Source organism: Aquarana catesbeiana, linkage group LG02, assembly GCF_042186555.1.
Source record: "Aquarana catesbeiana isolate 2022-GZ linkage group LG02, ASM4218655v1, whole genome shotgun sequence".
NCBI classification, from domain to species: Eukaryota; Metazoa; Chordata; class Amphibia; order Anura; family Ranidae; genus Aquarana; species Aquarana catesbeiana.
Window position 1 is genome coordinate 105,121,007 of NC_133325.1, and position 12,064 is coordinate 105,133,070.

The 12,064-nt window shown below is 41.1% G+C and overlaps 1 protein-coding gene across 9 annotated transcripts in view; it reads right to left on the reverse strand.

Annotated features, from left to right (window-relative positions):
* Nucleotides 1-12,064, reverse strand: part of NBEA (neurobeachin) — a 919,734-nt gene that overhangs the window by 453,249 nt on the left and 454,421 nt on the right. For 8 of the 9 annotated variants that reach the window (XM_073613319.1, XM_073613325.1, XM_073613326.1 and 5 more), the window contains 2 exons: nt 9,413-9,593; nt 3,474-3,601 (listed from right to left, as the gene is read on the reverse strand). In XM_073613319.1, coding sequence (XP_073469420.1) covers nt 3,474-3,601; nt 9,413-9,593 — 309 coding nt within the window. The remainder of the gene's footprint in view (nt 1-3,473; nt 3,602-9,412; nt 9,594-12,064) is intronic. The other variant, XM_073613318.1, reaches the window with a different exon arrangement.

The window sequence follows — 12,064 nt, forward strand, 5'->3', positions numbered from 1 at the left end:
TAGGTAAATCTTTCAGAGATGAAGATTTGATTACATGTGTTGCCCTACGCTTAGGCTGCGCTAGCTCTATTAACGCCCACACTTTTTCTGTATAACACATCTTCCAAGGGCAGGTGAGGACGGGATTAGGAACATTTCATTTAATGGTATTTATTTAGAAGGTATTGTTCAGTTTGCACAAGGCCAGTAAGAGCCATCTGAGGGAATGGAACATACTCTCTTACTCGCAAGGGACTGAACTGTAACATAATGGCTTCTCAATGATAATTGGCCGTCCGCCTCTTCCCAGCTTGGCTTTTAATCACTCAGAGTATGTTTCTGATTTAAAAAAAATCAGGTCACTCCAGTAGTGTTTTTCTAAGATTTATTTCATCCTTTACCAGTGTCTAAAGCTTTATAGTACAAATTCAATAAGTCCCACTAGCATCCAACTTAATTCAGTTTGTATAACCTTTGACAATACACCTTCCTCCAGTGCTCTGCAGATAGTCTAGAGAAGTCCTGATCAGATAGATATATTTCCTGTATTGCCTTGAGCCATGTTACACGATCTACACATCTTTGTCTCCAAGGACACTGCCGGTAGAGGAGAGGCTGTCTGTCACCACTGTGCGGCCAGCACTCACATGTTGTATAAAGTATTACGTGAGTATCTGCTGTGCAATAAAGTTCTCCCTTATGATCATCATGCAATGTGTTCATTGCATACATTTATAAGAATGTGTTACTCTTTGTTTAGTTGTCCAAAGAAAATTGGATGAAAAAAAAAAGGTCTCCTTGCCAATTCTCACCCCTTGGTACTATAAACTAAAGAAACCATGTGCTACTACAATCTAAATTTACAGAAGCTGAGAGAGATCAGAGTCAGAATCATCTGGGGTATATGACAAGCTTATTTGATCTAAAAGCGTTTTCATTCTTAGCTGCAAAACTTCAAGAACCTTATTTAAAGGATAAGTGTGCTTTTTTCTTACTGTTTGCGTTGGCACCCGTTCAGAAAATTTCCATCGATTTTGAAAAGGTGCCTGTACTACTCTGGTGCGACTTAGGTCCAGAGAATGTAAAGTCGGATCAAAGTTGCTCCAAATGTGAATGGAGCCTTAGTGTAAGTATAAGAAAATGCTTGCTACAGAAGAAATGTTTAGTGCCCGTGGCATCTGGACATTGTGTTCCCAACTCCTAAACACTGCCTACCTTAAGTGCCGGTTCACACAGGGGCGACTTGTCAGGCGACCTAGCCACCTGACAAGTCGCCTCCCGTTCTGTACAATGGAACCGTTCTAATAGGAGCGACTCAAGTCGCTCCGACTTAGAAAAAGGTTCCTGTACTACTTTGGGGGCGACTTGGGGCGACTTGCATAGACTTCTATACAGAAGTCGTTTTGCAAGTCGCCGTGGCAGTCGTGTGCAGGTCGCCTCGGTGAGGCGACCTGCAAGTCGTGCCACCCCTGTGTGAACCGGGGCTTAGAATGCTGTTAGTATACAGGGAGGTAGAGTCTGTAATATGGGTCAGCAAGAACATCACAGACTGCATTTCCTCTAATCTAAGTGAACAGTAGGAACAGATGGGGGTCTCCAAAACAGTAATCTTTATTTTATTTATTACAGGTACCTATTTAGTGCTATCAATTTATGCAACGCTTTAAATATATTTTGTACATGAATGTACAATATTTATTTAAAGCGCTGCATAAATTTGATGGCGCTATACAAGTACCTGTAATAAATAAAATCAGTCCCTGCCCTCAAGGAACTTACTATCTAAGGTCCCTAACTCACATTCATTCATACACATACAGTATTATGGCCGATTTAGACGGGAGCCAATTAACCTCCCAGCTTGTCTTTATAGTGCGGAGTACGCGGAGGAAACCCACCCAAGCACAGGCAGAACATGCAAACTCTGTGCAGGTAGTGCTGTGATTGGGATTCGAACCAATAACCCTAGTGCTGCTAGGCGGAAGTGCTAACTACTTAGCCACTGCTCTGTAAAATGTACATTCCTATGCTTACACTAAAGCACTAAACTATCGCCTTTTTTTTTTTTTTTTAAACTCCCAGTAAGTACTTTAGTACTTTAAGTGCAGTTATCCTTTAAAAGTTATCCTTTAAAAGTACAGTAAAATGTTAGTTTCAAAGTAACTTGGTTTGAGAGCGTTTTGCAAGACAAGCAATTTTGACTTGATATACAAGTGATGTCTTGATATACAAGTAGCGTCATGTCACAACTGAGTATAAAAGAGAAGAGAGTCGCCTCTAAGTGTAGCAACATGGTTACATTTAATGAAGGTACAACATTTAGCAACATATTGCTACACTTAGAGGCGCCTCTCTTCTCTTTAATACTATGTAGCTCCTGCTGGGTTTTGCTTCTAATCCCCTTGTGGAGGCTTCTATTTGTGGATGGACATTTCATGGTTACACAACCTGGTCACATTGCTATATTCTTTTTATAAGGACTATAGACTGAAGGACCTATAAATAAATGGTTGTGGAATGAATCATCTGAGTTTCCGTTATTTCTTAAGGGGAAATTTGTTTTGACATACAAGTGCTTTGGATTACAAGCATGTTTCTGGAACGAATTATGCTCGCAATCCAAGGTTTTAATGTATGCAAAATATGCAACCAAGCTGAACAAGCATTTTAAGGAATACTTCTGTGGACACTGATGAAAGCAATGGTAGAAAAAGTAACAATATTTCTATAATTATTCTTTCTTTATTAAAGACTTACGTATTAGTCACAGCTGAACATTAAGGCCCCTTTCACATATCGCCCGCTGCGTGATTTTCAAAGAGCAATTGTCACATGATTTTGCATGTTGCATAGGGTCAGCCTATTGACTTGAATGGGCTGCCCTATGTGTGTTTGTCACACGAAAAGATGCTCCTTTTCAGGAAACGCGATTCATGCAATTTTTAAAGCCACGGTTTGCCACAAGATCCTGACGTGTGACAATTGCGGCAGCTTCGCATCATGTTTGAGGTGCCATCGAAGGATAATGGCATCCAAACATACGTCGCACATTTTGCAGCTATAGCCACGCGATTTGGAATCGCAAGTAGAATCGCAGCAATTCTGCCCGCGATACCAAATCTCAAAGAATGAATGGGGCCTAAATAAAGTTAAAAAATATATATATTTTGTTGTGTATGTGTGTATTTTTTTTTTTAAATCATATAGCTTTGCTTCATATTTACACATGATTTATAAACATAATTACAATTTATACCTTTTACTTGATTTGTTTAAATGTAAATTTTGTGTATTGTGTTGCACAGCTGAACATAAGGTTGCAATTGTGTCAAATCCTACCCTCAAGAACTGTCAAAACTGTTGGATGCCTATATAAACTACATCAAGCTGAAGCAGTCTTGAGAACTCCAGCTACTCATTTGAAAACATTACAGGTAAATAGTACGTGCTTTAGGAGCATGCTTTGTTATAGACTACATATAGTTTGAACTTACCTTGGCTGTACTTGAAGCTGGCACATTCTGCAAATTATCTGGGATTTTTCCACTGCTTGCAGGCTTGGTTACTCGCTCCCGCTGCCTTTGCCGGCACTCCAGGCAATTTCGTACAGCTACACAGCAAACTAAAAAAGGTTTAATCAAAATCGACTCACATGTAGCTCATATCTTCAACACACTATGAGAAATAGGAGTTTGTATAATGGAATCTGATAAAATGAAAAAAACTCTACAGGGTATGTTCTTAGACATAGTACTCAAGCCACAACACATTCATTTACCTACAATGCAGGTTAGATGGATATGTGTTCAAGGAACAAATTATACCAAACCCATAGGCCCTTGACCCAAGATGCTATGAGATATGACTGTGCTGCTATGCCTTTTTATTTTCAAAATAGGGTAGTAAAGAATAACTAATGAGACTAAAGAGTAACTAATACATGGAGAAACTGAAACAACTTTTCTTAAAAGTATAAATTAGTATGTACTTCCATCTCATTACTTTGGAATGAACTTCTACTTAGTCAATTAGTAATGATCAAAATTTAAAAAAAAAAAAAAAAAAAATTGGTTTTAAATACATCCAGAAAGTATTCACAGCACTTCACTTTTTCCACATTTTGTTACGTTACAGCCTTATTCTAAAATTGATTAAATTCATTATTTTTCTCAAAATTCTACTAACAATACCCCATAATGACAATGTGAAAGAAGTTTTTTTGAAATCTTTGCAAATTTAGTAGAAATAAAAAAAAAAAATCACATGTACATAAGTATTCATATCCTTTGCTTAGAACTTTGTTGAAGCAGTTTTGGCACCAATTACACCCGCAAGTCTTTTTGAGTATGATGCTTCAATCTTGGCACACCTATTTTTGGGCAGTTTCTCCCATTCTTCTTTGCAGGACCACTCAAGCTCAATCAGGTTGGATGGGGAGCGTTGTTGCACAGCCATTTTCAGATCTCCCCAGAGCTGTTCAATGGGGTTCAAGTTGGGGCTCTGGCTGGGCCACTGAAGGACATTCACAGAGTTGTTCTGTAGCCACTCCTTTGTTATCTTGGCTTAGGGTCCTTGTCCTGTTGGAAGATAAACCTTCGCCCCAGTCTGAGGTCCAGAGTGCTCTGGAGCAGGTTTTTATCAAGGATGTCTCTATACATTGCTGCATTCATCTTTCCCTCGATCCTGACTAGTCTCCCAGTTCCTGCCACTGAAAAACATCCCCACAGCATGATGCTGCCACCACCATGCTTCACTGTAGGGATGGTATTGGCCAGGTGATGAGCGGTGCCTTGTTTCCTCCAGACATGACACTTGCCATTCAGGCCAAAGAGTTCAATCTTTGGTTCATCAGACCAGAGAATTTTGTTTCTCATGGTCTGAGAGTCCTTCAGGTGCCTTTTGGCAAACTCCAGACGGGCTGTCATGAGCCTTTCACTAAGGAGTGGCTTCTGTCTGGCCACTCTACCATACAGGCCTGATTGGAGTGCTGCAGAGATGGTTGCTCTTCTGGAAGGTTCTCCTCTCTCCGCAGAGAAATGCTGGCAGGGCGGCCCGCTCTAGAAAGAGTCCTGGTGGTTCCAAACTTCTTCCATTTACAGATGATGGCGGCCACTGTTCTCATTGGAACCTTCAATGCTGCAGACATTTTTCTGTACCCTTCCCCAGATCTGTGCCTCAATACAATCCTGTCTCGGAGGTCTACAGACAATTCCATGGACTTCATGGCTTGGTTTGTGCTCTGGCATGCATTGTTAACTGTAGGACCTTATGTAGACAGGTGTGTGCCTTTCCAAATCATGTCCAATCAAATGAATTTACCACAGGTGGACTCCAATCAAGTTGTAGAAACATCTCAAGGATGATCAGTGGAAAGAGGATGCACTTGAGCTCAATTTTGAGCGTCATGGCAAAGGCTGTGAATACTTATGTACGTGTGATTTTTTTTCTTCTTAATAAATTTGCAAAGATTTTAAACAAACTGCTTTCACATTGTCATTATGGGGTATGGTTTGTAGAATGTTGAGGAAAATAATGAACAAATTAGAAAATAATGAATTTAATCCATTTTGGAATAAGGCTGTAACATAACACAATGTGAAAAAAGTGAAGTGCTGTGAATACTTTCCGGATGCACTGTATATTGGTATTACATTGCTTACTAACTAGGTTCAGAAAAACAACCTTTTGTCTGTCAATAAAATACAACCTAAAAACAGGGATTTAAGAACTTGGTATGTTTGCTGCCTGTTTTCTTACCATTAACATATAATCATTAAGATAAATTATTGTCCTTCGTCTGATATGTTCCTATATTAAGCTGCTAATAACTTGAGATTCTGATTTGCTGTTGCTAATATTCCTATTTTTTGTACTTCATATTTTCAATAAAAATATTGGAAAGTAAAATATAATCATTTGAAATATGAAAATACAAAGGGCAGTGATAATGGACATTGTGAAGTGACTCACACTAAGCAGATTCCATCTGTCAAAGGTTGAAAAAGATATAGTTGTTGGAAAAAATTCTACTCCAATGTTCCTTCATGGTTGGTCCCAAGAGCTCTTGCGGATGAGGCTGAGCTATGGTTCTCTCTTTTAACATACTTCACATAACCAAGCCCATTGGGACTTCGGACATCTGATAACTGTTACTCTAAATGATCCATGCCAGAAAAGTTGTTAACTTTTTTTTAAGTCGACATTTGGGTACTTGCCCCTTCAGAATGTATGCAATGACACCGTGCTTTAAAAATGTGGCTGTTGGAGGCATTTGTAATTTTTTCTGCCTCTAAACGCCCCTCTATGTTAGCCTATGTGTCATTGCGCACACAGGCATTTCCAGGCGTTTAGAGGTAGAAAAAAAAAAATATATCACTTGCATGCTCAGGAGAGAAGCGTTTTGGTGGAAAAACAGCTAGACACATCTAAACGTGTGTAAATGAGCCTAAATGCTAGGAATGCCTAACGCTCAAGTGTTCAATCATTCCAATGGCCAGAATAATTTATTATTCTGGCCAATGGAATGAATGGCCAAATGCTTGACTCGCCCAAACGCTTTTACAAAAAGGCAAAGGCGAAAAAAAAAACAAATATGTCTATACTTACCTACTCTGCAATTGAATTACAAAGAGCGGCCGGGAACTTCCTCTTTTTGGGTCCCCCAACGGCGCTCCTGGCCCCTCCTCCTTGTGCAGTGCCCCCATAGGAAGCAGCTTCCCATGGGCGCACTCATGCGTGCTCGCACCCTAATCCCTCTGCTGTGTCCATTGAAACAGACAAAAAGTATTGGGACCCTTGCCTTTACACGCACACAAACTTTAAAGGGGTTGTAAAGTTATTTTTTTTTTTTTTTTAAAAATAACAAACATGTTATACTTACCTTCACTGTGCAGCTCGTTCTGCACAGAGTGGCCCCGAACCTGGTCTTCTGGGGTCCCTCGGCGGCTGTTTCAGCTCCTCCCCGCAAGCATTTACCACCTTCATGCGAGCTCCCTCGCACGGTGGTGAGTGCTTGCGGGCGCGCTCCCGTGATACAGCCGGCGGCTATAGCCGCTCGCTGTATCACTCGGCCCCGCCTCCCGGCGCGCCGCATCATCGGATGTGATTGACAGCAGCGCGAGCCAATGGCTGCGCTGCTTTCAATCCATCCACTGCAGCCAATCAGCGACCAGGCTGAGCTGCAATGAAGATGACGAGCACGAGCAGCGAAGATTCGAGGCGTCAGGTAAGTAAAACGGGGGGGCTGGGGGCGGCGGTACTGTCAAAAGTTTTTTCACCTTAATGCATAGAATGCATTAAGGTGAAAAAATTTTTACCTTTACAACCCCTTTAAAGGTATCCCATTCTTAGTCCGTAGGGTTCAATTTTGAGTTGGCCCACCATTTGCAGCTAGAACAGCTTCAACGCTTCTGGGAAGGCTGTCCACAAGGTTTAGGAATGTGTGTATGGGAATGTTTGACCATTTTTTTCTGAAGCGCATTTGTGAGGTCAGGCACTGATGTTGGGCCTGGCTCGCAGTCTCTGCTCAAAGTCATCCCAAAGGTGTACTATCGGATTGAGGGCAGGCCATTTAAGTTGGACCACCCCAAATTCACTCATCCATGTCTTTATGGACCTTGCTTTGTGCACTGGTCCAAGTCATTTGGTAGAGGGGGGATTATGGTGTGGGGTTGTTTTTCAAGGGATGGACTTGGCCCCTTAGTTACAGTGAAGGGAACTCTTATGCCGCGTACACACGGTCGGACTTTTCGTCTACAAAAGTCCGACAGCCTGTCCGACAGACTTCCTGCGGACTTTCGGCGGACTCGCAGCAGACTTTCTAACGAACGGACTTGCCTACACACGACCACACAAAAGTCCGACGGATTCGTACGTGATGACGTACACCGGACTAAAATAAGGAAGTTCATAGCCAGTAGCCAATAGCTGCCCTAGCATGGGTTTTTGTCCGTCGGACTAGCACACAGACGAGCGAATTTCGGGGTCCGTCGTAGTTACGACGTAAAGATTTGAAGCATGTTTCAAATCTAAAGTCCGTCGGATTTGAGGCTGAAAAAGTCTGCTGAAAGTCCAGAGAAGCCCACACACGATCGGATTACCAGCCAGCTTTAGTCCGTCGGCGTCCGTTGGACTTTTGTAGACGAAAAGTCCGACCGTGTGTACGCGGCATTAAGGCGTCGGCATGCCAAGACATTTTGGACAATTTCATGCTCCCAACCTGATAGAACACCTTTGGGATGGATTAGAATAGAGACTGCAAGCCAGGCCTTCTCCTCCAACATCAGTGCATGCCTCACAAATGCGCTTCTGGAAGAATGGTCAAACATTCCCATAGACACACTGGAATGCCATTAAAGTTCATGTGCGTGTAAAGGCAGGCCTCCCAATACTTTTAACAATATAGTATATTTGACCATAAGAGCCACATCAACTGCAACACAAGGCCTGATGATTAGAATGGAGTAGCTTTATGGGCATTTGGGCTTGAATCCAAAAAAAAACTCACTGAAGCTCAAATACCTATGTTTTTCCTAGCAAACGAAACAAACTGAATTACTGAACAGTAGATACATTTTTTTACTTTAACCTCTCCACAACATTCTTGGCATTTTTTCAGCGTCATACCTCCAAATTCTGTTTAGGAACCAGAACGTGTCAAGCAAATAGAGCTTGCTACATCACTTTGGCCTAAAATAAGGAAAATGAAAAAATTATCTTTTTTCAGGGGTTGGTGCTGGGAATGCCTTTTATCCATGTGGCATCGAGGCATGGTGCCACTGGAATACAAAAAAACTGTTGAGATCCAAACTGTTGGCATCTGCCCAAACTTGAAAAATCAGTTCAGGGTTGTCTGGCTGTTTAGTAATTACGAATATGTCGTTTAGACTTTTAGAATAACAACCTTCCAAATTCCTCAATATTTGGCTTGAGCTCGGTGAAAAAAAGAATAAAGCAATGCAGTTAAAAATTAGCCAGAAGTCTTATAACAAATGCCTATTTTTTCGACATGTTCTGTCAATCCAGAAAAGGTTAATTTACTGTGACAAGTTCATGCTAAGTTTTGATAAGCTGTGACTGTACCAAGAATGGATTTTCTATAAAATAAATACATTTAGAATTCATAGAATACATTTATAAAACCTCTCCGAAGACCCTACTGGAGACTGCAAGTCTTGAATTCATCACATTGTTCAGCTCTGTATAATAAGGCTGCACAGTAGGTGATTTATAAATATATAATATCAAGGCAGATCTAGAACTAGGTCAAAACCTTCCCATAGTGAAATATAGCAATGTATTCCTACAGGCAAGGAACTTTAACTCTTTCCATAATAGAGAAGGAGGCCATGCACACCGTGCAGGAGGCTGCTCACTCTCCTTTTGCACAGCAAGGGTTACCAGACACCATCTGCACTATACAGCATGAACTTACCAAGCCTCAGGCACTGTCGCATTAAGCCACCAGATGACATGTTCTTCTCTGCTTCAATCTCACTGAAATTCAGGGAACTGGCAAAAACCAGGACATCCACCATGGCCATGAGACGGCTGAGGAACGTCACCGCCGTCTCGGATGACATCCCCTGTGTCACTTCAATATTCTCCAATTCCGTCTTAAAACAAAGTCACAAGAAAATTAAAAAATGTGACTTCATTATAATGATCGCCAATGTTAATTGCAAAGGCCCAACTCAGAGGCCTGTGTAAGTCAAGCATTCAAGCTTAGGGCTAAGGACAGAACATATTAGCACAGATGTATCACACTGAGGCACATAGTTCAGACAGACTTTTAATAAGCACACATTATGTGGGTTGGCAACAACAATGTTATGTTTTAAAAAGACAAAATGACAGTAAAGATTAGCTAGTGTATTGCAAAACATGCAGAGAAGAGATTTTAAACCCACAAACAAATGGCTGAAGCTGGCCACATCATAGAGCTAAATTAAATGACTTTCATAATATCAAAAACTAGTTTTTTTTTTTTTGTGTTAAAAAGGACATACAGGGTCATATATGTCTATAGTAGGGTCATGGGAGCATTTTTCAAGAGTGTCACATATGTATACCCCTATGTGAGGGGGTGGCATCAAAAAGCAATTATAATGGATGTGATGCTCTTTAAAGATCACATATATATTATTTAAAAAACAAAAACACTATCCATGAGAAGTGCAAGTCTAAGAAGATTGGCCAATAAACTCCTATAGGTTAGTGAAAGGTTGGCGGATTAAAGGATAAGTTCACCTTTCGTAACATGTTACACCCATATTCAGGGTGTAACATGTAACATGTTACCAACGAACAGGCCCCCGCACCCCCCCCACTTCCCGATCTGATGGCTAGCTGGGATTTTCTCCCTACCCAATAGCTGTCACAGGTTAGAAAAAAAATGTGGCCAAGCAGGGCTCTGCCTGCCCAGCCACATCACTCATTCACAGAATAGAAAACTACAAGGTCAAGCAGCCTTTGCAGCTGCCGGATTGTAGTTTTTAATGAACTACCACAGGGCTGTGAGCACTGTGATAGTTCATTGAGTCTTCCTGTCAAATTGTATTGGCTTCCACATGCAAGGAATCCTATACACCAGGGATATGCAATTAGCAGGCCTCCAGCTGTTCCAGAACTACAAGTCCCATGAGGCATAGCAAGATTCTGGCAGCCACAAGCATAACACCCAGAGGCAGAGGCATGATGGGACTTGTAGTTTTGCAACAGCTGGAGGTCCGCTAATTGCATATCCCTGCTATACACTGACAGATCTGCAGTATTCCTGCATGGCATCAGTGATCTGCTGATCGCTGGTGCAATGCTTTACAGGCTCCTGCAATAAAAAATCATTTTAAAAAAGTGCATATATTATTTTTTTTTAAAGTGAACTTATCCTTTAAGTTTTTTTTTTTATTATTTATTTATTTTTTTAAAGTTAGCCTAACTTTTCTTTTCAATCCAGATCATCATTTCAATGGACTACTGGCTTTCAATTTAACCTTAATTAAGACCTCTGTGACAAGATTAGATATTGTATTCTGCTGTGTATCACTTTGCTCAGCAATTTTAGAACTGCTTTCTATACCAAAATAATTTTCACACTTTTCTAGAACATGAAAGTTTCAGTTGGTATTTTAATAAATATGCAGTATAGACACTGATAACCAAGAAGCCTAAAGTAGAACAATTTTTGTATAAGTAATGCTATTAGATAGATTTATTCAAAAGTGATATTCCTATTATGCTGATTAACAGAGATCACAAATATGTGCAACTTAAAGTGGTTGTAAAGGCTGAAGGTTTTTTACCTTTATGCATTTTGTGCATGAAGGTAATAAACCTTAGGTGTGTGGCTTCCCCCCAGCCCCCCTAATACTTAGCTAAGCCCGATCTCGATCCAGCAATGTGCACGAGACCAGAGGCTCTCCTGAGTCTCTTTCTCCTGATTGGCTGAGATGCAGCAGCAGGAGCCATTGGCTTCCACTGCTGTCAGTCACAGTCAGTGAAGCCAGTGAGTCTTATGGATGCAGAGAGCTGACTCGAGAGCGAGCACGCACAAGTCCCCTCACAGCAAGCGGCTTGTTATGGGGACACTCGGCAAGGGGGAGGGGCCCAGAGCACCATCAGGGGAACTGAGAAGGAGGAGGATCCAGGCCGCTCTGTGCAAAACCACTACACAGAGCAGGTAAGTATGACATGTTTGTTATTTTTTTAAATAAAAATTTCCTTTACAATCTTTAACTACAAAGGACACAGGTACGTGATGTATACGCATAGACTTATTCTTTTTCCCAGTGCCATACTCTGATTACAAATGCAGAAAATGAAGGAAAGTCAGGAGGAGACAGAGTTCCTGACGGCAGAAAAATCCATTCTGAATTTATCACCAAGTCTTGGATCATTCTGCTGAGCAGGATGATAATACCATTTTTAAATTTCCAACACATCACTTATATATTCATTAGCAACCCCATAAGTCATTCACTACAAGGGGTACAGAGAGAGCGTTCATGAAGTCATCGGGCTTTACGTAAATCTGTGGGCTCTACTAATCCAATCACTCTTAGTCCTTAGAAATGACTAGGGAAGCACC